The 27,286-nt window shown below is 46.8% G+C and overlaps 1 protein-coding gene across 4 annotated transcripts; it reads right to left on the reverse strand.

Moving 5' to 3' along the window:
- On the reverse strand, positions 1-27,134 carry HEPH (hephaestin). Of its 4 annotated transcripts, none has more exons than XM_057381018.1 (21): positions 27,061-27,134; positions 24,461-24,657; positions 22,168-22,412; positions 21,485-21,697; positions 20,724-20,903; positions 20,137-20,391; positions 19,466-19,634; positions 18,148-18,287; positions 17,138-17,269; positions 16,762-16,973; positions 14,986-15,136; positions 14,470-14,682; positions 13,914-14,124; positions 13,511-13,650; positions 12,480-12,611; positions 11,497-11,603; positions 10,534-10,756; positions 9,032-9,171; positions 8,491-8,653; positions 7,774-7,806; positions 1-6,287 (listed from the first exon to the last, which is right to left on the reverse strand). In XM_057381018.1, the coding sequence occupies exons 2-21, from the start codon at positions 24,619-24,621 to the stop codon at positions 6,043-6,045; spliced, it is 3,465 nt and encodes a 1,154-aa protein (XP_057237001.1). In that variant the 5' UTR covers positions 24,622-24,657; positions 27,061-27,134; the 3' UTR covers positions 1-6,042. The 4 variants fall into 4 exon arrangements, with proteins under 4 accessions (XP_057237001.1, XP_057237000.1, XP_057237002.1 ...); XM_057381017.1 differs by lacking the exon at positions 27,061-27,134 and adding an exon at positions 26,699-26,807; XM_057381019.1 differs by lacking the exon at positions 27,061-27,134 and adding an exon at positions 25,645-26,387.
- Between the last annotated feature and the right edge of the window lie 152 nt (positions 27,135-27,286).

Genomic DNA, 27,286 nt, shown 5'->3' on the forward strand with positions numbered 1-27,286 from the left:
ACAATACTTGGAAAACATTAATTTACAACTCTTTCTTTTTTTTCATATTTGCTTTAGTGCACTGAGATCACTGTTTCCCTCTTTGTTTGCAATGACTAGTCCTGCTTTTGTGACTCAGAAAATGTGGGACCAACAGGAACAGACCTTTCCTGAAACTTTTTTTAACTCCAATCCATACTGTAAATTGCCAGTGATCAGCTGAGTAGAAGAAATTACTTGGTCTTATCTTCTCCCCAACACTCAACATTCCACATTCCAGAAACACAAACACATTCCAGAAGAGTTACTTGGCAGTGGAAGTGTAATAAGACCACTTTTGTTCTTCTTTATTCTCGGTAACATGATCAACAAGAGTGAGTACCAAAAAAAAAAAAGTCAACCACACCCAGCTAAAATAAGCAAGGGACAAGAACATCTTCATGTGTTCCCTGTTAAGCAGAAGGAACACAGCTCAGCCAGACCCATTAGCAAGTGCTGAACCATTCACTGTCCTGGAAGAAACAGTAAAGTAAAAAAATGTTCTGAAAGACAGATAATGCCATTCCAAAGGACTGAATCACTGAGAATGGGAGTTCCTTGGTGCAGGGAAGYATTGGTTAGGGAAAGAAAAAATGCCAAAGTCAAACAACCCTAAAGGCTTTGCTTGATGAAGCAGCCTGATGAGACTTCACCTGCTTCCAGAACACACTTTTTAAGGTAATATCATTCATTTCTTTAATACTGGTGAATCTCAAGGAGCAACGACGTCACCAGGGCTCCAGTCATCATCATAATTATTTTYCTTCAAAGACTACCATTGTATCTGGGCTCTCAGCTTGGAAGAAATGCTTGAAAGGAGGTAACTGAAAAAGAGAAAGAAATAAAGTTTGAGACAGTATTATCTTTTGTAACAGTCAGAATTGGAAAAGAAATACAAAAGTTCATGAGAGGTTTCCTATGTGAGAGGTTTTCAACAGACTACAAAATCCTACATTTTTTTTTTTTTCTGCTTTTGGTTACTTAAATTAAGTAACCTTYTCTTTAGGCTGGACAGACTCGGGCATTAATCAAGCACAGGCAGCTTCTCTGAGGGCGTATATCTCCTCTGGTAATCAATAGATCACGACTGCCATTGCAACTGTCCTGAAATCATTTGGGGGGAAATGGAGAGGATGCAATCTGGGGAGTCAAATGATCCAATTTAGAAATGTTTCTCTCCACTCACTTCTTAGTGATTTGGTTTGGGTTATTACTTCACTCTAGAATGGGTACACTGAGTAACAAGGGAAAAATAAGGAAGGAAAAAAAAAGAAATAAGGGAGAAAAAAACCCAGCATCCCAGAAGTTCCAAAGGTGCTTGAGGACTGACCCAAAACACAGAGAAATGCACCTAATTTTACAGAAGTAGCTTAGAAGTTTACACTGCTRKGTCTGTCTTTAGCTCTAATCCTGARCCCTTTGAAATGAATGGCATTCTAATTGTTTGTGTTTTCCTAAATTTTCCCCGAATTTAGCCCCATGAAAGATCTAAAGTAATAATCTGTTTGGGAACACGCTGTCTCCTTTCATACACTCAGAACAAYAGCACCTCTAACACCGGCCAGAAAGGTTTTATGCATCTGGACACTGGGGTGTACCTCATTTGCACATAAAATTCACCTCCAAAAGGTATTATGAAATTTTAATTATAGTCAATCTGAAGCAAAGTGGCCCTGAATTACATCCAAACTTCTCCCAAGCTGGGCAGGGTTTTGTGCCTGGCAGTTACACAAACCTCTTCTGCTGCCAGCTTAACGGGATAATGCTCAAAAACCTTGAGACCCCTGAGTGAAAAAGGCTATTAGTTCAAAGGTTCTATTATCAACAACAGTGCCTGAATTGCTGAACCTCAGACCTAGCACAGAATGTCTCCCTAACCAAATATCGTCTCTTTCTGMATCATTGGAACATTTGTGTGAGTCAACCTGAAGCAAAACAACCAGCCCTGCACACAAAGGATGCCTTTCTGCCCCCTAATCCATAGTGCAGCTTTGACCCATGCAGGGCAAGGAATTCTGAAGCCAGTGTCGAGCTGCTGGAGGTGGAGTAGTTGTAAGCATAAGCAGCCAGCCAAATTTGCAAGAACAATGAAAATGTCCCCACGTGTRTGAAACAGAAATCAAAGAAACTACTTCTGCATAAGCATTTGGTTTTCGATTTTTTTTTGTGGTTGTGTCTTTTTGCTACAAGAAAGCAGGCCAAATAGAGGCAAAAGCAGCCTTGAATTTCTGGCCCCCACCTTGCTCCATCTGTTRCTAATTAGCATCTTGTACAATGTGACTTTTTCCTGTTTTCTGTGCAGCCAMATTCTCAGAGCTTACACACCAGACATGGAAGCTGTGCTAATATCTGTGCTAAATGCTCTGATAGCCAAGAAAACATCGCAGGTGTTGGTGAGGAGCATCAACACAAACTCAGATTGTTTGGAGAGTGCATTGGCAAGGGCTGGGAAGGGTGACCCAGGCCTGGCACCCACAGCCATGGGCTAGGGCAACTGGCCACAAACCCAGACAAACAGAAGAAGTTGATGCTGTCAGGGCAGCAGCCATGCACAAAAACTGCATTTCATATTTCTGAGGCTCCTTTGGGACCATCCTTCCTTCAAAAGCCCTGCAGGMTTTTCCTCAGTGAGTTCTCACATTCTCTGTGCTGTGCTCCACAGACTCAACTRATCACATTTGCCACAGGCAGTATCACTGTAACACACACTCCGGAGCCAGAGAGGGGCTCACTCAGTAGGAACAGAACAAATTATTTCAGTCTTCACAGAGGTTTGGMATCAAAATTTCAACTGGAACAGGTAGATGACCTGCTTTTTTTATTACACAATGCAAACCAGAACCTCAGAGAAGCCCAGCTGAGCTCTGTCATTTGTGGCATCCTACCCTGCAGTCAGAATTTGTTGTGCTAGGTATTAATCCAGTCAAGGTTTGTTGCCCTTCCAATCCACAGTGTGATGTTTATTTGCCAACACCTTGAGACAAGATATCCAGGGATCACTGACGTTCCTCCCTGCAGTTTGGTAATTTATGTATCTTYAGCATACAGAAAGCTGGCAGGCGAGGGACAGACCCAGAAAGGTGAAGGATAAGTTCAGAATGTGCTTTATGACTTAACACCCTGTTCCATCAAAATCATCATCCGCTCTCTGATTCCAGATTCTTGGTTACAGGAACATGTCCAGGTACAAACAGGCACAAKACCCAGATGTGGTATTGCCATGGCAACGCACTTGTAAAACAAATTTGCTGTTTTTCTAAGATTCACCATCTAGAAAGCAGCAGCAGTAAAGCTGGATGTTGCAGATGACTCCGAGAACTGTTCAATGGAGCATGTAGAGCACCAAGTAACCCTGGGAGAGGTGGTCAGTGGGACAGATCCTGGTGGGTAGGCAGRGATGGAACCCACGAAGCAGCCATTGCCATGAAGCACTACTGAGGCATGAGGTTATAGAAGGACAGCTAAATAATGCAGCAGAAAGCAGCCTAAGGAAAAGGATTCTCAGCAAAGCCCTAACAGAACATGACTGTGTAGCTAAAGAGCTGTCAGGGGTCACAGACCAAGGGCAGGAGCCACATGGCTCAGGACACAGGAATTTGATTATTTCTGATTGAATATGGGCAAAGTCTGAGGAGGTGTCTTGTTTGATTGGGTAATRTTTGGGCAAACTGGAATGAGAAGAGTTTGAAATCTTAGTTCCATTTTACCTCACTACTAAAAATCTTCCAAATTAGGATATAGTTTATGTGTCAACAATACTGATGAAACGCTGGGTAAGAATGAAATTGCTGTCTGAAATGTGGTGTAAAAGGCCAGCATCACCTATTACTATTTAAATTCCCAGAAAATAAAGAAGCAGCTGCAATTTATTCCCAAAMACTTGTTTAACCTCTTGAGATGCCAGCTACCTCCTTACAGATCCTGAGGTCACAGCAAGAAGGCATCAGCCATTATGTCAACTGGGCATTTCAAGTGTTACTGTCGCTCAGCTTGATGATTCCAGACCCTTCTGCACAGCCCCTCCACTTGAGACCAGTCTTCAGGCTCTCAACAYGACTGAAGATGATGACTTACCATGACCTCAGTGATTTAGCTGAGTTTCTCAGTGTTAAAAGTTGCTCCCATCCTGATTCACTGCAGACRGTGATTTGATGCTCGGCTACACGATCAGCCTTTTGGGAATTTGCTGCTAATGAAACACTGTAATCAGTTTTATTAAATCTTTGTAAAGCTTCACTCCAGGGAAATCACATAACTCAGCTATAGCACCAGCAATCCCAGAAGGTTCCTCATAAAGCAACTGTGAAACCTGGTATTTTTACATCTAAAACTTGCAGTTCTGCCATAAATCTGTGTATTCCATTCACTGAGGACAAAAACAGGACCCATGAGGRTCTGTTTCCAAGCTGTGCATCTAGAATATTAACAAAAGCATAAAAGTCATGACAACCACCCAAGGGTGGCTCCTCACCCACTCGGCTTCTCAGACAGGCAATCAGCAGTGCCAAGAGATCCTGGCCCAGGTTGGGCCCAGGCTGCAGAGCTGCAGGAAGAGCAATTTCCCCCTTCTGCTGCCTTRAAACAAGGGAATACATTTATACTCATCCCTTTGTCTCAGTGCAGGCCCAAAACATTTTTGATCTATTTTTTAACAAGMCAAGGGGTAGAAAAATAAAGGATTTCTTCTTCATTCTTATTTCACATAGCATAGCTAGTAAAATGTCCTGGGACTGATGGGTTTGGAAACCTCTGGTTTGCATTAGCAGCTGAACTAGGCCTGAATTTGACCAAAGAGCATCCATATTCAGAGTATTCAGCAGCCCTCAAGCTCTTCACCAGGCTTAATGAAGTGAAATTAAAGAAAAACAATGAGCTTTGTCCTCACTGCCAAAGGAAAAGACAGCTGGAAATATGCAGGGGCTGGATATGAATTGAACATGATTAAGTGTGTGAACCATTGTTCTGAAGAAAATGGTGCTGTTATACCTAAGGAGCCCCCAGCAGTCCTTTGTCATTACAGCCAATTAGCTGCTTTAATTGCCTCTGAAAGCCACCCAGAGCAGATTGCCTTTATGCTCTTTCCACTTTAAAACCAGGCACAGAAATAYGTAAGCACTAAACCTGCATCCACTTGAGAAATGGGGATTCAGGGGAGGGAGCTGGACAGGCATTTCATAGGAAAAGGCTCCGTACTTGACCTGCAGGGTGATGGGACTGTGGGATGTGTGGGCACACACAGGGTGATGTTACTGGGATGTGGGGGCACAGCTGACACTGGAAGGTGGCTACACAGAACTCTGGTCCCACCACCTACCCCCAGTTTGGCCCCCAGCAGGCAGCTGAGGCAGAGAGAACGGGGACCAGGAGGTGCCTGACCCCAACCCAAAGGCACCCTGGGGCTGGAGAGGGGGAGGCCAAGAGCAGAAGGATGGGTCACAGCAAGGCTGACAGTGGGACAGAGCTCATCATGGCACTTGATGGGGTTCTCACAATGGCATGCAGGGCCCTGAACTTGTGTCTGCCCACTTACTCATCAAAAAACAGCAATCCAACTATAAATTAACAAATTTTTTCTGTATTCTTAATTGATTGAAAAAACTGAAAATATTATCTTCTCCTTCACATTAATTAAATGAATGGCTCACAGTTTCTTGGGAGACAATTCCCAACTTGGTTCTGGCAATGTAGCAAGACTCGAATCTGGCCTAAGGTTCTGCTAGGAAAGACCAGCTGGAGCAGTTCTGGAGTGAAAAAATGTCTCCTTTCCTCCTTAGGAGAGTATTTCAGGACCTTTTTTAATCATTACTTGTCTGCAGTCAGTTCAAAGGGTCCTTGGATCTCTCCTGGATGGACATTCTCTTTCCAGAGGGCTGAGGAGAATATATTAAGAGGTCAGGGCTCCAGCTTTCCCTCCTCAGCTTCTAGAAGTACAGTGCACAATTGAAATGATGCCCCAAAATCTTTGCTGTGGACAAGGATCCAGCCCCTGCTCCAAGTACACAGCCCAATGTCTGAACATGGCTTTCAGAGCCCAGAATTCTTTTGAGACATGAGTTTGAATCCATCATCCAGGATGGATCTCCGATTGCGTCGTAACCTCTTTTGCTTCTCAAGGCGGATGACTGCTCCCAGGAGGACRCCAGCGGCCACAAGCAGCAGGACTCCTACAACAGCCAGAGAGATGACTGTAGCCTCTATCTGCTCTTGGGTCACCTTAGATCCAAAAAGCTTCATCTTCTGGGACTCATCCTCATCCTCAAGTGCCAACCCTGAGATACAAACAGAATGGTATTTTCAACAAGAGCCAGCAACACCAGAACTGAAAGGTTGCAAGAAACACAAYGAAGGAGAAAATGGAAAACTTAATGCAAAGTAGTGGGATCACTATCCCTGGAAGTGTTCAAAAGATGTGTAGATATGGAGCTWAGAGACATGTTTCAGTAGTAGACTTGACAGTGCTGAGTTAATGGTTTGACTCAATCATCTTAGAGGTCTTTTCCAACCTTACTGATTCAATGATTCAGAGGAGGCCCTAGTGTCATCCATCTGTCAGACCCTCATGCCCAGGCACACAGAGATTTGAGATGGATGGTTCCTTCCTTAACCTGCTCCACCCCAGAACCTGTGTCTCACAGTGTCCAGCCCTGTCAGCCACTGCTGTCCCCAGCCCTGGGATGAAAACTTGTGTCCAGGCTGRGGCTGCTGCAAGTTCCCCCAGTCCGTGCTACCTGTGCCCAGTGTGGGTTACACACAACCGAGTGGCCACGGTGAGCCACCAAGATCCTGAGCTTGCTTGTGCCTCCACCTCCTGAGAAAAGGGCCTGTTTGCTCAGGCAACTGCTGGCCAAGGTTTCTGCCTGGTGAATACACACAAGCTGATGCCTGCATATGGTATAAAACCAAATTATTTAATATTGCCACTACCGCTCTCACATATTTCCTACTCCTCTTCTGGAGTGCCCTTTTTGAGTGAGGAAAATGTTTGGGAGGAAATGTTGGAGTTGTAGGTAGGTGGCTGCCTTTGCAGCTGGCCTGAAGTGGCTGTGAAATCAGCTCAACTGAATTACTTCACAGCAGCTGAAAAATGAAGTTGAGAAGAAAGATGAAAACTCAGGAAAATAAACCACCAGTGTACACTACTCAGACTTCTACCACCAAAAATTTCAAAGGGATCATATCTACTACTCCCCTTCTCCCTGGTGCTGCTCAACCAAATGTCTTCTCACATCTGTTCTTTACAACACCTGAAAAACTCCAGGCACATGCTCAGGCTCTTTTCTCAGGGGAAGAAGCAGAAGGCAGATGTGCTTGTTTGCATGCTGACTCCATCCCTTCGGATTGCAGCGGTGATTGTGCAACTTCCCTAAACCAGAGTCACTGACAGTCCAAGGAGGGAGGACAACCCATCCCAGGCACCCTCCTCCAAATCTCTGCCAGTGCCCAAGCTCATGCTCCGAATCTGAATGCACACATAGGAGGCACAACAGGGTGCAAGGTCACTAACCTTTTCCACCCAACACAGGCAAACAAGCCTAACCAGCCCAGTGTATTTCTTTTACCAGACGACAGACTGGTGTCCTCCCTGTTATCTATTGAAGCAAGGCCTTGCACCAAGGCACTGCCAGGATGGCTGAGGCTGCAGGTGCTGTGTGCACTCCTCCCTCCCCTTGCACAGATCCAAACCTCTGCATTGCTCAGGGACCTGCCCTCTCCCCTTCCCACAGATAGGGTTTGGCAGTGCTGTACACACCATACCTGGGGTGACACTCACATCTTCCAGCTCCGACTCTGAAAGGAAACAAAAGGAGGGTGAGAAGGTGTTGGGCTGAGCAGGCAAAGCCCAGAACAGGACACATCTGGTGAGGACTGGATATAGAGGCAGCATGGCTTTCCAGGACTTCSTTATCCTGTCAATGTTTTCCCTCTCTACATGAGAATTTTTTGTATCACCTGCTTCAGAGGCAGCCCAAGTCCCACCAMACAAGCTTTCCCAGCCTTCAAAAGAAAAGTGCTGAGGGAGAAACAGAGATGGCCCTGCAGGCACTGGTACCCAYAGAGGAACCACTGGGGCTGTCACTGTTTTGGTAATAAATCTAAAACCACATCACCATGTGGACTTCATTGCAGCCAAGCCCATACTGAGTGCCACTCACCTCTGAGCACCTTCCAGTTCTTAGTAAGAACAATTACTGGCTGAGAGCTGAACATGACAATTTAGACACAAGCTGAAAACCAAACTCAGAATAACAACATAGCTAATGTAAACTCCAGAAAACAATTAGTTAATAACTCCAGATCAAAGTATTACCATATTCAAAATTCAAAATCATAATTTAACAGCACTTAAGTAATTATCTGCTCCATTAACTGGCTTTTTATAGCATGTAAGAGAGTTGTGATACAAACACTCAGAATTTCAGAGCAGCAGCAGCAGGAAGTGCTGCTTGGTGTTTTACAGTGACAGCTCCCTACCTCCTCTAGGCAGGACAGTGAAGAGGATCTCCATCCCAGCATGGATATGGTCAGACACATGACAGTGAAGCAGCCAYGTCCCTGGGTTCCCAACCAGCATCTCCACCATTTCAAAGGTCCCAGGGAACAGATCCACAACATCTGCTCTGTAGCTTTTGCCATTCTGTCAGAGAAGGGAGACCATTAGCTGCAGTGCCCACTTGTGCATCTTTGCAGGAAGAAAATTCTGCCAGTGTTACTGGGGACTACTTCAGCTTTTTAAATCTCAGGAAAAGAAAAAAAAAAAAAAGCTTTCAAAGAGCAACTCCAGAGCTGCAGCTGGGAAAGCAAACAATGTGGTAATGCCTAACCCCAACAAGGACTAAACTGGACATCTCAGCTCAACACCAAAGCTCAGGGAGGCAGACTGGGAGGTGTAAAACCACATCTTCTCCCTAGCTTGTGAAGCTTCTGTGGAGTCATGAAAAAAGGCTGAAATCCAGAGACAACTGAAAGTGTTGGTATCAGTGGTCAGTACCTGTTTTACGGCAGATATTCTTACCTTGTATATGAAGGTCTCAGCATGAAAATGGACTGTGTGGACATCAACCTCGTGACCCATTCCCAGCAGGTACCAGCTCACCCTCTCTCCCTGGTACATGGTCAGCCCAGGCAAGKTGGCATAGAGCCTGCCATTGATTGCTGTGCAGTGAGTAACACAGAGGGGAAAAGGCTGTCAGTGAAACTGCATGGGAGCTGCACCACCTCAGAGGAAGGCAGCTGCAAAGCTCATATAGCACCCAGTGCATCAGCAGTTAGTGTCCCCAGCTCAGCTACTTATCCACTCTGCTCACAGCCAGGAAAGGTGACTTTCACTCAAGGCCACACTGTAGCTTAGCTCAAATAAATCTCAAAAATTACCTTTATTAAAAACCTGCAGTCAGCCAGCAGAAGTGGCTGTTTCTAGGAGCTAAGATGCCTAAAAATGGCATTTTCAGCTCAGTGATGGAGAAACATRTATATGCCTACATACACAAATGTCTGAGCAATTTCCTCGATGAACAGTGCAAATGGGTAAATCCTGCCAGTGGGCAGCCCTGTGGTGCTGTGCCTCAGGCTGGCCACACACATCACATTCCCACCACTTGTAAAATCCCTGCATGGCAGGATTTTATCTCTCAAGCAGCACAGCTGGAAGGAATGCTGCTGTGACTGCACATGCAGGAAAGGGATCAAAACAGTGAGTGAACTGACTGCCTAGGCACACACATGGAAACTTTCATGCTCAGATGACAGAGAGAATAAGATGAAAAGGGGCATGATCTGAAGGCAGAGTGCCAGGGTTTTACTCCCAGGTCTGCCCTGAGCACCTTGTGTAGCCTAAAAACAAGCAACTTCAGCATGCTGGTTCTGCTAGCTGACATACTGGGTTAACAATTACACCTTCATGGACACATATTTGGAGAGTCTTTATGTCACCCATAAAAAAACAGTAGTAATGATGGTACACAAAATGCAACTCCTCACTATTCTTATCTTCAATACTGTCAAGGGACCTGTTTTGCCAAGAGTATTTTAGATAGATCCAGATATGATATGGAAATAAACTAACATAAATAACATGCTAATTTAAACAAATGTGTTCATCCTTCTCTGGTAGAAATAGCTTTTTGATAATCAGCTAAAACAACTGAGCCAGGTATTACAGCCACATAGCTCAGAAAATGAATTTAAAGTCTAATATACTCTGATGGTCCCCGAGACAAACAGAATTAAATTTGTCTGACAAGATAATTTCATGTTTGATTTTATTTCCTTTTCTGAGTCACTCAGACATATCAGAGATTAACCTCTCTGGCCTAGATGTTGCTATTCCTCTGTACAGAGACAACCACAATGATCAGCCTTCACTGCAGATCAAAGATTTGGCCTGTAGGTGTGTTGCAATATTGAGAACAGACAGCTTAATTCTGTCTGTGCCACTGATAATGGAAAAGGATGAGGACATTCACCACAAGTCATGCTCCTTACTTAGAGAGGGTACAGAATCAACACCAACATTACCGTGCATTTTGTTGCTCTCCACRAATTTCTCATCCAGCAGGTCGATCTTGTCATTTCCCTTACTGAAATGTTCCACATTCTCCTSCAAGTACCAGGACTCATTTTCATCAAAAACCAGGAAGAGCAGAGCAAACTCCCTCTTTATGTCCTTCCTGGTTCCATCAGACCGCAGGGCCCCTCTCCGGCAGACCTTCAGGGGCCCGATCAGCCCACTGTACATATCCTAATCAAAAGGAAGGAGAGTTCTGAGGCAAAGACCTTCTCACCCTCTTTTGTGCACCCTCTTTGCCTTTCAGCAATCATTTTCTATTCCTGATTCACCCCACTCAGAACAACCAGTGCTCCCATGCAAGTATTCTTGCTGGAGAGCATCAGCCACTGAAGCAYAGGAACAGGAACTGTATGTGCTCTTCTAAATGCAAATCCAAAAGTTATAAATATGAATGGTATCAAAACATTCTCCACTCTGTGACTGTGAAAACATCTGCAACTTGAGATTAAAAAAGCCATTATTTCTGGGGTGAATACAATGRTTTATTGCAGGATGCTCCAGGTTGTTGCCCTGTGAAATCAGGGCTATGACAATCAATCCTAGCAATGATCAAATCTGCCTGCTTTATTACTCATTTTGGACCATTTCTGCCTTTCTTGATTAGTCTTAYGGCTCTCACCAGTAGAAACCATTATCAACAGGAAGATGTTCTARTATCTTACAAATAACTGGAGGAAAGTTAGTAGCAAGGAGAAACAGTGGAATTATTTTGCAAATGTTTGTTAGGAAAAAATAAGGACAACCATCAGGACAAATTCAGAAGATTTCCTCTCCAAAGGGAACATGTCACCAGGTGATTCTTCCAGCCCTTAGCTAGGCTAATGTCTAAATTGAACCCAACTCACATTGTTTTCTAAACAGGGTAAAAAATTGGTCTAATTAGGCTTTTCTGGTTGTAAMTTATATTTTACCTTTACTGGGTCCACCGAGGAGTAGTAGATCCAAGGAACACAGGCTGAATCATTTGGCCCTGGACCAGATCTCTCAGGAACTTCCCACCGGTATGTRACAATGTCACCTGAGGGACAGAGCAGCACAGTACACGAGGTGACACACCCACTCACTAAGCAGCAGCAAAATCGAATGGAAAAACAAAATCCCGTCTCCAGAACCCAAATTCAATTCCCTGTTTGTCAGATATTGCATCTGCCTTCCCCACATACAAAGCAGGGTGGAAGCTCTCCTCTCTGAGGAAGACAGACATGGTCTGGTACCAGCACAACTGGTTTATCTGCTGCTTTTGAGACTGGACCTGACCATGGAAATGACATTGGAATGACCATGAAAGCTCATTCAGATGGAGCTTAAGATAATCTTTCTTCTCTTTGAAGGATATTTATGATGCTGATGCAAATCACTCTTTTTCATATTAGCAATCCATTTCACAAACAAAAAAGGATCTGACTGACAGCCTGGTTGTGACTTGGACAGTCTGTGAGAGTTGGAGGAGACCAAAAATGAAATGCATTGGTATCTGGATCATGAGACAAGGGGACCATTTCAGTCAGATCCCAGCAAGCAATTGTGCATTTCTCCTATTTCATACTATTTTCATACTTTTGTGCTCATGCATCGCAAAGGAGAGGCTTCCCCATCCCACGATTGGCTGAGCTGTCACCTAGCATCACCTTCCTCTTCCCACAGCCAGACCACACTCAATGTGAAGGGAATAAGGCTGCCCACACAAGAATGTCCTACACAAGTCCCAGACAGCCCCACACAAATGGTGTCACTAAAACCATGCTGGACCTGAAAGACCAGTAAATATTTAATTCCAGCATTCTACTGTAAGAAAACCAGGACATCTGAGGCTGCTTAAGGAAACCAGTCTGCCTCTGGGCTAAAGTCAGCTGCCCAAGCCCACACAGGAATGCAACCAGAGACAGGGACCTACCAGGGTTTGCCACTTGTGGATGTCCAGTCTGCTGCTCCAGCACCCCGTGTGCATGGATGGAGTAGGGCCGAGAGGCGTTGTTCTTGAACACAATGTTGAGAATATCGCCCACTTCCACCCACAGAAAAGGGCCTTGAGACAGGAAGAATGTACTATGAGACCAGCAAAATCCATCAGTGCATCTCCTGGGATATTTCCACCCCTCTCTCAACATCTCCCCAGAAATACTACCTTATAATATTTATGATGTTCCCCCTCCTCTTCTCTACCTCCCAAGAAGAGAACTAGATGTCAGTCCCAATCCCAGTCTTAGGAAACTGGACTGAGTTTCACAATGAGGGCAATGAAGGTGGTTACACATCTCAACTGGGCCCAGCACAGCTAAGGCTTGATTTCTGAATATTGCTATGCTAAATGTCACATGTTGATCATCCCTTGTTATTGCTTTCAAAAAATGTGGTAATATTCAGCTGAGCCCTAGTGTGTCACAAATCACTGCTGCAACCTGTTTTGAGTGGCAGATGCTGCCTCAGCCTGGCTGCCCTGACACCACTTACAGCCTTGGGTCTGTAACACAGAGTTCTGTCTCCGCAGACCTCCATTAGTCAAGGCAAAATGCTCCTCCACCTCCCAAGGCTGCCTGCTTTTGCCCCAGAAGCATTTCTCACAGCTACAGATTTTCCCTCCATCCCTGAGATCCCTCTCCAGAAGTCAGTGSTTGTTTCTGTCCCATAGTCAGAGAAAGGCAGCTGTGAAACATGCTTTGCCTGTGCCATGACAGAAAACTGGTGCAAAGGCAAGTGGGAGAGCCCAGGCTTTCCTACAATCTGTGCACAGAATCCTTCTAACTGTTGTCTCCAAAGCTGGCAGATGTGAGTAGGAGACAGTCCCAATTGCTCTGCACTTACATACACAGYAGATGCCTAAATATCCAGTGAGACTTCAGATTACACCTGTGAGACACTGCAGCTTTAGAGCCCCAGTCCCACTGATGTGTGAGAGGAAGGTGAACCCTCTGAACATGTCCTTACCCAGTATCCCCAGGTGYTCTTCACCATTTATCCTGGCTTTGGGGGTTTGGAAAGTGCCATCCATGTATTCYCTGTAAACTGCTTTCTTGTACTTGGAGCCGAGCAGTCCATTCTCGTTGTTCAGAAACACGTCAGCATAGCTGAGAAATGTAGAATGAGTGCTRAGATAACCAAAACCTCATGGGGAACAAACAACTAACTTGTGTCAGGGGGTTCACGAGCTGAAGGGGCTTCCCAGAGCGGGCTTGGGCTGCAAAGGAGAGCGTAATAACGTGGAGGGCTGCGCTCCCATAGCAGCACCACCAACATATGCACCAGGTCACAGGGTGCCCAAGACACCTGACAGGCTCCACCATGGTCTGTTGGGACACTGCCACAGGCTTCCCCAGAAGATGGGCTCTACCTCTCTGCAGAGTGGTTGTGCCGTTCCCTCTCCCAGCTGCGGTCGGGTGCGTAGTCCCACAGCATCTCCTCGGCYGCGATGTAGAACGTCCGCACTCCCGAATACCGACGGGCAGATGTAGTGCCCGTCTTTCCACACTTGGAAACGACGTACTGTTCCCTCATCCCAGACTGGTAGTGATTGCTCGTCTGGCAGTAGATCTCAAAAGTCCCTGAGGGGGGCAGGATGAACATGGAAATTAGTTTTGAAGTTTTGAAGATTCCAGGAAAYAGCTGCTTCCCTGGCCGGTGTCAGTTTGTGCTGGGTATATCTGTGTGGTGTTTAGGGAGCTTGGTTGCCACAGGCCAAGGTTAAAAGGAGTCATTGGAGAAACCAAACAGAAATGGCACAACAAAGTCCTAGACATAAATCATCTCAGGAAGCTTTCTTACACAATAAGCACTGGAAGAATGGCTCACCCTGTAAGAGCTCATGCCATGCTAGAGAATCTGCCACAGGAGCAAATACCACAGTGGGAGACTCTTCCATCTGCCCAGTCAGCTGTACAGGCACTTACCACTGTTATCAGGCTGCATGAAAGCAGTGGCAAATGTGTGGGGGAACAGATTGGCTGAATCTCTCCGCATCCCATTCATCTGTATGGTGTTTCCCTGGAATACAGCTCCATGTACATCCGCTTCACTGCCCAAGCCCAGGAGGTGCCAGGACACTTTGTCTCCTTCACACACTTCCAGCCCCGGCAAGTTACCAAACATAAATCCATTGATGGCTGGAAAGGAGAAAGCAATTAACTCTGCAGGCCAGGAGATTCATTTTGAGCATACACCACATAGGACAGGCCTGCCAGTCAGAAGAAGGATAACTTGTTTATAATTCACTCCTGAATACACACCGAGCACATTTCTCCAGACAGCTGTGCTGCTTTTCCATGTGTCACCCAGTGCCTCCAGCCTGGTTTGATTCCAGGCCAACACCACACAGCCCTTCCAGCCCCCAGCTCAGCCTTTAGGTGAACATCAGCCCGTGCTTTGCAGGCTCATCCCTGCTGCCACAGAGCAGCATCCGACCATACCATGCATCCTGTTGGATTCCTCAAAGTCATCATCCTTTTTCACAGATGTCTCTTCCATCCTCAAGTAGTACTTTATGTTGGCATTTAAATACCAGCTGAGGTTCTCGTCAAACACGTTGAAGAGAAGATAAAATTCTTTGTCGATTCCTTTCTATAATTACAATGATGGTTGTTAACTTTGAAAACACACCAATTAACTACCTTTTACAGATGTTTTGCWTGGCTCTCCTATTCTCCTGTATTTTAAAACATGGCTCATTAAGAGACAGGATTCTCTTTCCCTTTACTCATGTTAGACATTCYTCTTTGATTTCACAAGGCACCACTTTAGCATTTCCCATATTTCACAAGAATACACTGGAGACAACTCAGGCAAGGGGATAAAGTCATTGCCTCCTTCCTTCCCCAATGCCCCAGTGTAGGTGTCTGTCCAAACCAGGCCCCAGATGAGCCCAGATACAAGTCAGGCTGAGGACCACACCCCTCTTCTGCCTCCAATCACAGGCCTGGATTAGGCATTTTTAAATTACCCTAAATCGTTGAGAGTGCTAATTCTCCTAACACATGCACYCCAAAGCATGAGGTTTCCCCACTAAAAGAACATTGTGTCCAGGCTCTCCTACTGGTGTCACTGTCCCCAGCAGAACACAGGGAGCCAGCCTGCTGAGGTGAGCAATTCCCAGGCTGCAGCACACGGGTACAGGAGATTTGCCATGCACCTTCCACAATTAAGCATTCATTAAAGGATTGCCTAAGATTGTGGAGCCAGAAATGCCACCCCAGGTGATTTTTCCCTGTCCTAAATTTATAAGCAGGTCTTTCTTTCTTGCTTACACCCTTCCAATACCTGCCCATCACCATCACAGCTCCTCCACCTCAAGGGCTGTGTGTATTCCCAAATCTCATTGCTCAGCAGATCCACATTCTCACCCTGGGCAGCATGTTGAATTCTCCTGCATTCCTAATTCAGTCACATGGTGMCCCCACTGAATGTGAACTCCTCTGAGAAGGCTCTAGGGGCAGCAGTCCCCAGATCTGTCACTGCTCCTCGAGTCACACTGCAGGATGGCAGCRGGGGTTTGATTTGCCATCTGCTGTSTTTCACAAGGTTCTGCTCCTCTGTCTGGCACCTTCCCAGGATATCAATTTACTGTCTTCCCTAGACTGACTGCCAGGAATAGACTACCCTGCATGAAATTCCAACAGGAAGTTSTGGCTGCCCTTCAGGTTTCACCTCTCCTTCATCAAAAGCATAAAGACTGACATGAATTTTCACACTCTTTTTTGTAGTCAGCTCTACGTGAAAATTAACTTCTCTTGAAGAATAAATGAGGCTCACCCAAAYCTCAAAGCAATGTATCACCCAAGTAGAAGACCTGTAAATGAAAATGTCTTTTCAGTGTTTCTGRGACTGCAATGACTATTCCACATGCCTCTCTGAAAGCAGCCTGCTACAGAAGCCTCAGAAGAGTTACYTAGAAGGCAACTGTTCCAAGATACAGTTGCTCAGCCAAGTTTGTCTATGAATTTAAAGCAGAGTTCAGGAACTGTTCTGAGGGCAGCTCTTGGGAGCSCAGAACACCACTGGCCTTTCCCAGGCAAGACCTGGGCACCAGCTGTCCCAGCATTGACTTGTCCCATGGCTTTGATTTGACTCTCCTGGACTGACACTACTGCACATTTGTTTTTATTAGGCTGCTTAATGTTTTGCTGATGCTTCCTTTCCCTACATGAAAGCAAAAACCTGGTAGGAACAGGACAGGAAAACCCCTTTACCTGCTTGTTGTTGTCATCCAAAGTGCCTGACTTGCAGATGAGCAGAGGCCCCACTAAACCCGAGCTGGAGTCTTTGACAGGATTGGCAGCCGAGCTGTACATCCAGGTGAGGCAGGGAGGGTCGCTGGACGTGGGCCCCACATGGCTTGGCACAGTCCAGCGGTACGTGAAGTTGTGCAGGGGTGCCACAGTAACCCCATTCTGGGACACACCTTTAAAACAGGGATTACAGGGTTATTCCTGGGTCCCTGCACAGACTCAGTTACACCTTCTCACCAGCTACATTAATAGCAGGCTTTACTTCATTCYCATCAACAAAACACCCAGCACCTCTGAAGGGTGATGGGGGTGTACTCAAGAAAAGGGATTTACCAACCATCATGGTACCACATCCCTTCTGACGCCTTCCCATAGGACACTCCATGGGGATGGATACTGAAGGGCCAGGAGGCTTTGTTGAAAAATGTCACTAGGATGGTGTCTCCAACTTCAGCTTTGATCACTGGACCTAGAATACRGCAGAGAGAGCACATCAGCAACAGAGATCTCCCCAAGCCAAAGCAGACATGGCACCCTCCCCCAAGCCACAGGGCCAAGGATGAGAGGCAGCAGATGGCCTGGCCTTGTTGCTGCTGAAGGGAGCTCAGTGGGAGCCAGCACTGGCAAGGATCATCTGAAAGCAGTTTGGGTCCACAGGAGAACTTAGAAGCATCAGGCCTTCACAGGGGGAAGTAACAGAATAGCCRGATGTGCTGGAATGCCCTCAGGAAAGACCCATTTCTCTCCCCTACCTACACAAGGCCCCCTCAGCCTCCCAAATCATGTGCCTCAGAGGTGTGAGATGCTCCAAGCCCACTAGTCTGTAAGTCTCTGAMCCAGCCAGCCAGCCAGAGAGGAGCTATGAGCCTTTACCATGGCTGTCCCCACTTGCCCCAGATCCRCAGAAGCATCCCAAGAACACAGAAGAGCTGAGAAGCCAGGCTGCCTCCACGTGCCCACCTGGCTGTGGCTGAGAGCACCCATTCAGGAGAGAAAGCTCTCCGTGAGAACATGGGATTTGCAGCACACCTTGAAGAAGCTCAGTCAAAAACACATAACCAGGAGCTATCACTTTGACCTGTTTAGCTCTAGTCACACATCTTACACTGTGTCCCTCAGCCCACACGTCTAGAACACCTTCAGAAACACCCCTGTAGTGATTCTGTCCATTCTACCACCCTGCATCTTGGCCTGTCCCCTTTGCTCTCGGATGRGACTGTTGTGAAGCATCTCTTGTGCCCCTCCCTGTCCCTCAAAACAAGCAGGCAGGCACAGCTGCCTGGCACTCGAAGGATCAGCATCCTCACAGACACTGACAGAGGATTTGTATTCCGGGATGATTCTCACCAAGTATTCCAAGGTGTTTTGCTTCTTCTGATTGCTGCTTTTCCTCACGGAAGCTCCCATCYGTATATTCCACATACTTTGCCTTCCAATAGACACCCCCAATTCGGTGGGGGCTAYGCTTGAAATACTGTTCACCAGGGCTAAATGCAAAAAGCAAATGTCAGGTCATTTCATAGAAAAATCAGTGCTATTTCCCTGCTCCCTCTAGCAAGGCCATCAGCATTTCCAAGTCAAGCAGTATTCCAGACAAAGACAGCTCTTCTAGTTCGGAACAAGCTTTGACTCTGCAAAACTTCTTTGCCCCTACAGACTCATCCACCTGTAACTCTACAAAGTGTTCTGGAAGCAGCTGTGGCACACAGCCCTCTCCCACATGACCTGCCAGGTGTGGTGACACAGGTGTGATCAGCATCTTTATAAGACATGTGAAGGAATGAACAAAACTGTCAGTGGGAAGGCAGTGCTAAAACCCCAACCTCTTCAGCAGCTGGGGACAGCCACAATCACAACTAAAATAAACAGCTGTAAAAGTATTTATTTCCTCCACTACCACCCTCACCAAATATAAGCAACAAGCCTTGCAGGAGAGGCAGAGCAGTTACAAGGGCGGCTCACAGGACTAAACAGCTTTCAGGTCTAAGGTCTGCAAGACTTGCTGCATGGCACTGGGTAAATAATTAACCACTCTGCGTTTTCTCTTCTCCATCTGAATAAGGTATAGCCTCTCCAACAGACTAGTGGGGAAGGAATTAATCTCTGTGGAAGAAGAATCTCTCTTTCAGTTAGCCAAAGCCTGACTGGGAACCCTCCCACAACTGCTATCACAGCCCCCTGACCATAGGATGGAGGGCTGCCATCCCAGTCCTTGTATTTGATTTCCTAGAAATTGTTTCCTGCAGCAACACCAGCCTGAGACCCATCTGCAGGTCAGCTCTGCCACCCTGTGTCTGCTGCACCAGGGGCTTTTTTCAGTCATTTCTCAAATAGATCAATCTGTTCCTAGGTCAGAAGCCCAGAGACAAATGCAGCAGCTCACACTGCACATCTGCTGGGACTCCTGCTGCCTGTGGCTACAGCTGTGCCATTCAGCACTCTCATGGGAAGGCCCCAAGGTACCCATACTGCTCTCAGTGCAGTCCAGCTAYAGCAGCCTCCCTTTCTAGATGGGGCGGGTGATCTGCCTTCCCAGGAAATGTACTTCATGTGAGTAGCAGGCATGTATTTTGAAAAGAACAAAATTCCACGTTTTCCCGAGCAGCCTTGCTGACACAGGCCAGACTCCCCAAACACTGCCCAAGCCCACCAGCACCTCACTTACCTGCCTGCATTGCTCAGCCCCTTCCCACTGCTCTGGTCGAGCCCCGAGGGTGCATAGTCCCACTGCACTTCCTTGGCAGCTATGTAGTATTTCCGAACTTTGCCTTTCAGGGTGGGTGCCGGAGCTTGCCAAGAACAGGTCCGGACTTCATAGAGTGCCCCCATCCCAGCTGTCCAAGACATGAAGGTGGACACTCACTTAGCCCTTCAGCCAGCCTAACGGGCAGTCAGTCCCACCTTCCCTCTGTCCCAAAGGGCATGTGGATGGCAGAAGGCAAATAACTCCACAGCAAGGAGCTGTGCATCAGTGAGCAGAACTTCCAACCTTAGATATTGGATGTGATGGAAGTATGGACAGAGAGTGACTAGAGCCTTCTTCTATCCTCAGATCTTTCATGCAAGTGCCTCTTACAGGGACCAGGGTTCTTAAGGTACTGCCTCATCTCAGCTTTCAGCTGTTTCAAATATCAAACATCACGCTGTGGTACAAGTCACCGCCACCAAAGCTGCCCTGCATTAGTAACCAGCCCAAAACAATTTTTATAAAACRATTTTTACACTCATCTGGAGATGTATTCATGACCAAGGCACTGTTCCCTACMACACTGTACATCATGTACATCAAAAAACAGAGGACACGGAGTCCAGGACATATTCCACCCTCTGCCTTACCTTGTATATGATCATTGACCTGGCAGCTCAGCAGCCATCTCCCAGGGTTACTGGGGATCATATCTGCTGTGACAAAAGTGGCTGGGAAGAGGCTGGCCACGTCTGTCCTGTGGCCTCGGATATTGAGCGCCTGTCCATGGAAGTAAGCCGTGTGAACATCAATTTCATTGCCCATCCCGAAGAGGTGCCATGAAATAGAATCCCCAGAACACATYGTCAGCTCAGGGAGGTTGCCAAACACGTAACCATTAATAGCTGCAAAACCAAGCAAGCCAAAATTAGAGCAGCAAAGGAGCCTTCAGAGCTCCTGCTAGCAGGTGACAGCACAGATACAATGTGAAGATGGACCAAACCAGAACTTCTCTTCTGTTTAGGAGAGCTCAGCTCCACAGCTCATTCCTAAAATGAAGAGTATAAAAGCTCACTCAAGCCAAAGATTAAATCAAAACAATACTTTCATTTTCTGGAGCYGTTGCCCTGTCCCTGAGATACTATTTGCCCAGCACATGATCTCAGAGCAGATCCTGGAGCACTGACACCCCTGAGTGTCTTGGCAGATACAGTGGCCTCACAGAGGTGACACTGACCATGCATTTTGTTGCTCTCCTGGAATTCCTCATCTTCTTTGTCTACTGAGCCAGGATCTGTGCAGAATGATGCTATGTTCTCATCCAGGTACCAGCTTAGGTTCTCATCCACCACACTGAACATCAGAAAGAAATCAACATCCACATCCTGGCGTCTTTGAGAGCTGCCTGTCAGTATTCCTGATGTGAAGGGAGAGAGGAATGAATGCAGAAAATCACTCACGCAGAAAATCAGGCATCAGGCAAGGAATTTAAACAGCCATAGCAGAGTAAGTCTTGTCACATGAATTGGAGACAGATGCTTTCTTCCCAGCCTCACATCTCACTGCACAGCAGCAAGCTYACCATTTTCTAATATACCCCTGACAACACAGTTCTCTCTCCAAAGCAACTCTGCCACTGCAAATCTCAACTACAATACCTTCAGTCTTTTCACTCCTGTTGAAACCAATCACTCACCCTGTTTTTAATACACAAACTAGATCTTGGACAAGAGTCCTCCTTTTAACATGGATTCAAGCAGATCTCTTGGATCAAGAGGCCTGCAAGCTCATCTGCCCAACCACTAAGGGATAAAGACAGTCCAATGATCAGAATCCAGCTAGAACCCAGGTACTGTCCTCTCTAACCAARCTGCACTTCCCTCTGAAGCTGGGAGCTGCACAGCAGAGTATCTTCACACCCTATCCTTATTCACGGCACCACAAAACCTTTATGKTATGGGACTGCAGTCCTCAGCTGCTCTCTCTTGGTGTTTTTACCTTTTCTACATGTAAGTAATGGCCCAATTAATCCAGATGCAATGTCCCTTGGTGCATCAATATGAGAGTGATAGATCCAGGTCAAGCAGTTTGGGTCGTCAGCAGTTGGACTGTGATCTTCAGGGACAGTCCARGTATAGGTGTAATTCCTTCCTGGGAAAACAGCATCATCCTTCTTCTGATCCTGGGGGGACATATCAGGATACAGGGATCCTAGAACAATTGAGCAATCACAACATCCATTCAAGAAGAGCCAAGATGCCCACACATGTAACCTTATACTGAGCTGAGACTCACCATCCCAAGGCTGAAATAGTGTTTAATCATCACTTCCTCAAGGAGGCACTGAGGCACTGAGGCACAGAGCCACTGTAAGGCACCTTGCCCAGAAGACAGAGTCAGCAGGATTATTTCCATTCTGCCTAGTGCCCCCACAATCAGTCTCTACCATCTCTAGAGCTGATCAGTGTTTTAGAGGTTCTAAAATCAAGAAACCTGCACTTGTACTGTAATGTCCAGGTCAGGAATCCAGCCCCATGACCCTGCTAACCCAACACCTGCTATCTTCACCCAACATCCAAATGCAGTTGCTTTCCAGCTGGGGCTTTATGGACAGTTCTCTGTAATTCTCCTAAGTTCCCAGTAAAAAAAATCTGTCTCCATGATGGCAGTAGCTCATTTACCTTCAGAGTCCTTTTCGTAGAAAACACCATGAGGATGGATTGTATACGGTCGACTAGCAAAATTTTTCAGGTGTACTTTAATGGTATCCCCCACTTCTGCTCGGATGACAGGCCCAAGGAACCCCAGCCAGCGAGGTTTGGGGATCTCAATGGTGTASGTGGAGTCCGTGTATTGCTTATAGACAGATTTCTTGTACGTGCTTCCCACCCTGTTCTTCCCAGACTGCAGGAATGCTGAGGCCTGGCTGTTGAATTCAAAGGGAAAGGCACCTATGAGTCATCAYTATACACAACAGCTGGTCAATACTGCAGGAGAGTGACAGTGACACTCCACTTTCATGGGTACAGCCAAAAGCTCTGCCATTAGAGGACCCTGCTCTAAGCCACCCATGCATGGCCACGACATCAACCCCAGCTCTTAACCAACAGACACAAATTACACCTGWGAACTGGGCCCTGCAAACAAGACAYGGGAAGGACAGTGCTTCCCRGAGAATCCCATGTGGGTGTCGCATGGAGGACTCCTCTCAWGCCTCTTTCAGTCCTCACTGGGGTCTTCAAAACTCACTTCAATTCCTTAGTGGCATTTCTAGCTAAATCACAAGGCAGGTGGAGTGGGGGTGGGTGGGGAACTCTCCTGAGCTCTCTGGTCAAAATTCAAAGTTTGAAAGATGATTTYCTAAGTAACAATTTCCAAATTCCTTCCAGAGTGGCAGGCAAGTCAGGCAGGCACATATCCAGCATGCAACCAGCTTCCAGAGTTAAAACTTCATACAGATACTAAAGTTTAACTCATGAGCGTATTTGTTCTTTATGGGTAATTCTTAATAGATAAGAGATGAATCACAGTCCAAGTATTAGTGGAACCAGCCTAAATGAGAGCCAAGGTCACTCCTCTAACTTCCCCATTCGGATCAATCACCCACAGCAATAGAGAAACCCTGGAAGAGAGGTAAACTCTAAAGCACATCTCAGAAAATGAACAGCTGAGACCCAAATATTAAGCACTGGCCTCATCATTCAAAAACGGGCAGCTATGGCTATGGCTGTACAATCCAGAGTTCAGCCCTTGGCCAAGTCAGCCCTGCAGCCATTAGCAGCAAAGTGGTTAAGATAATTCACACTTACTTTTACAGATGTGCCTCTTTTTCCCTACACAGTCCATTTCTTCCCAACWAAAAAACTCCTTGAAATATTTTCCTACCTCTATCATTCATATGAACATAACATCCCTTTCTAATTGCCAGCAATTTCATTTCTGCAATCATTGTACAAATAGGCCCCATTAGCTAATTGTTTGCAATGACAACAGTTTTTAAATTGCTTTTAAGTTCAAGGGCCCTGAATTTCATTTCCTTCTCTCCATGTATTATGAGAGCAGCCAAACAAAATCCATTGCATTCATAATCACTTCAGGAGTCAGTGGCAACATCTCTTCAAAATCTCAAGAGAATTTTTCCATCTAAACTGACAGACCTTGATGTTTCTGTGCACCTTTCCTGTTCCCAGTGTACTGTTTCTGAAGGAGGTTTCTGARCATGACTGTTACATTATTATGTAGAGGACTGAAAGCAGGTCAAGAAATACCAGCTATTTGCCACAGAAAAAGCAGGGGAAAAAAGCACAAAAGCCTTTAAAATGCTACAGAAAGCTATTAAAAAACAAACCAAACCACACACACAAAACACCACCAAAGAAAAAAACTACAATGTTTTGAAAACTAAACCCAAATCCTGTTTGTGTAGTAACTTAAACCAATTATTGGAGTTTCCAGATTTACTTTTGCAAGAAAAACAAAAATATTTTTCAAACAGTCTCTAAAATCCCATGCAGGAAGTCCCGTTAAGTCTAAGGCTTCAAATTCCACTGGAACRAAAACAAGCTGGCTCAGTGAAGTAATTTCTATCAAGATGAAAAGTCATCATGCTTCAGGATAAACAAGCTGACCACCAGCTGGAACTGAGTAAAATGAAACATCAGGGTAGAGCATTGCAAAATCTGGACAATTTTAGAACAATCTGTTCTGTATCTGCTCTATTTTCCGTTCCGTGTTTGTTTCCCATACACTTCWCTCCAGTGTACAGGCTCTGGATGCTTCAAACTAACCATCCCCTTCCCCACTGACACAGGTTTTATCACAGGAGCATAAAACAAGTTAAACATTAAGCTCATAAAGATCAGAATCTACAGGAGTGTGTCTCTTGCTTGCTCAGATGCCCCAAAATACTCGCATGAAATTACATATCAAATGACAGCTTGAAGCCAGAGTTAATTCAGTCAAAAGCAAACGTACCGGTTCTGTGCAATACTCTGGTCAGCGAGCACATTCCTCCCCGTCGGAGCATAGTTCCAGTCCACCTCACGGATCCCCAGGTAATAGACACGGGTGACACCCCCAGCAAATGTGGGTGACAGCATGGGGATGCAGAGCAGCAACCACCAGACTGACCCCATTTCAGTCCCAAGGGAAGGTGCCTTTGGAGGCTACACCTATTTGGAAAAACAAAGACAATGAAACAGAATATGACTGTTTGAAGGTGCTGGACATTTTGAGAGAAGTCAGGTGTAATTCCTATTGGGATCGTTAGTCAAACACTGAAGAAGAAAATCACTTTGTAACACAATTAGCACACAAGGTGCATGGGGATCATGCCTTGCTAATGAGTCCCCACTGCCCTCATAATAGTTTAATTAACCCTTTTTTTTAACTACTGCTGACATTCCAAATCGTCCTACAGGTCCACATATAAAGCTCAAGCAAAGAAACCTGAGCAAGTATCTGTGTATTTTAAACTGTTACCAAGATCCCTCTGCTCTAAGTCACTTAAGCAAGTATGATTCAGTCACTATGTAGTAATTTTAACTTCTTGAAAGATAGCTCYTATGGAGCAGCTATCTTTAACCCACTAATACATCTCAAATAGGCGGCACAAGGTTCTTCTTTTCTGTTCCATTATTTTCTCAATKATTTTGATCACTAAGTAGCTTACTCATAAAAGACACCTTCCAAAGCTTCACTTGATATTTCCAAACATGCTGWGTTATTCTCAGAAGCTTGTAATAATCAAGCATTGATGTTTCCAAATAGTCATTAATTTGGACAAAGCTYGGAGACACCTTCTTTCCCTCCTTTCTCAGAAGGGAGCTGTAAGGATCTCTAAATCTGAAGTTTTGATTCATCAACACAACACAGCTCTGCTCCAGTGGCTCCACCAGCCAGTCCTCTTCAGAAGCTCCTGATCAAACACCTAACAAAATTCAGACACACAAGAGCCCCATCCCTGCGGTATTGGCAGTGTGGGAATGACAACAGCGTGCTGGCTCATCTCTACCCCTACACACCACTCAGGCACCGACCTTACTGCCTGCTGCTGCTGCTGTTCCAGGACCTGGTGCTGTTTACAGGAAAGTAAAATACCTTTTTTGACTCACTCTGTGCCAACAAGGACTCAAAAGAAGGAKTTTGGAAAGCCATACCTGTGCTGTTTCACACAGCAGACCAGCAAAAGGCAGCGGTGACAGCAATGTGGAAAGGAACGGTCAGCAGCACCAGTCCTCAGCCTGAAACCAGCCACCCTGGCAATACACACCCCGAGGGAAGGGCAGTGGGATGCTCCTGACTCAGCCCAAGCTATGGCCTTCGTGTCAGCTCGGGGCAAAGTACACGGGAGCTTCCGGCGCACAGGGCGGCCCAGGCAGGCTGYTCTTTGTGTGCTCTCATCTCCATGGCTTGTGCAGGTACTACCACACCAGGAGAGAACAGCAGCTCTCCAAGCTGATTGTGAAAACTGTCTATGAAGACAAATCCCGTGTGCCAGCCCACTATGCCTGCGTGACAGAGTCCCTGCTCGCCACACCAAACTTGTGCATGGCAGTGTCACAGCCCCCATCGGGGGAGTTACAGAGCCACGAGTCGTGGCATTCTGAGCGCTCTGGGGCGTGCTCTGCCATTGAAGAGTCAAGGACGAGTCTTTGGGACAGCCTTACTAAGGCTTTACAAGAGTMACACCTGGACTCTGCCTGGAGTCTGACCACAACATCACACACACCTCTGGGGAAGAGCAAAAAACATCCCTGAATGCAGATGTAACCAAGTTTGTGCTCACATTCCCTTCACAATGCCTAATTACCATTTAGTTACTTGACTAGTGCAAGGTGAAGGTAGTAAAAAAACTTAAACTTGTTTCAAAATATTTTTTTCACTTTTTCTTTGATATGAATATTTGCCTTCATTAAGAAAAAAAGAAAGAGAACCAAAACCAACCCCAACTTTATATTACATCTATCCCTGAACCTTGCACTTAACAGCAGAATCCTCCCCCAGGACTGCCCTTTACCGGGTCCCCGACAGCACAGGAATCGCGAATGAACGGAAATCAGATTTCAGGCAGGTCAATGGGATCCAACTCCCATCTGATSCAGGCGGACGATGCAGGGATGTTCCCTGACACCCGACTGCAGGGAAACCACAGCCCGAGAGCGAGGGGAAAGCAGCGAAGGAAGGCAGGAGGACGGACGGCTCATCCCTTACGTGCGGAGCGGGAGGCGGCGCGGCTGCGGAGCGGGACACGGGAGCGCCGGCGGGGACCAGCCCGGGTGGGACAAAGGGGCACTGCCTCCGCGGGCTGACCGAGCCCGAGCCGGCCCGGCCCCGCAGCGCTGACCGCGCCCGTTCCGCCCACACGGTGGGCCGGGCTGCTCCGCCCCGCACCTGCGGGAGCGCCTCGGCCCGGCCGCGCCTCAGCCGGGCCCCGCTCCGGCCGCATACGCGGAGTGCGATCCGCAGCGTGCACCTGCCCGCCCCGCCCGGAGCTCGTCCCCCGGTGCGSGGAGTCCCGGGAAAGCGGGCGGCGGGCGCAGGCAGGGCTGCGGCACATGGCCAGCGGCACCCACCTGCTGGCGGGACGGGCGGCGGCACCGGGCGMGCACTCCCGGGGGAGCTGGAGGGGCGGCGGCTGCGGCCCCTTTAAATGCGCCCGGTGACGTCACGTGGCCGCGCGCTCCCTCGGGAGCACAACAAGAGTCACGCTCGCGGCCGCCGGGGCGAGGGGCGGGGTCTGGCGGCTCCCGCCAATCAGCGGCCGCTCCGCGCGGCGGCCCCGCCCCCCGCTGCGTCGCG

Source organism: Malurus melanocephalus, unplaced genomic scaffold (genome assembly GCF_030028575.1).
Source record: "Malurus melanocephalus ecotype Western Australia unplaced genomic scaffold, MMel_1.1 scaffold_486, whole genome shotgun sequence".
Classification (NCBI taxonomy): Eukaryota; Metazoa; Chordata; class Aves; order Passeriformes; family Maluridae; genus Malurus; species Malurus melanocephalus.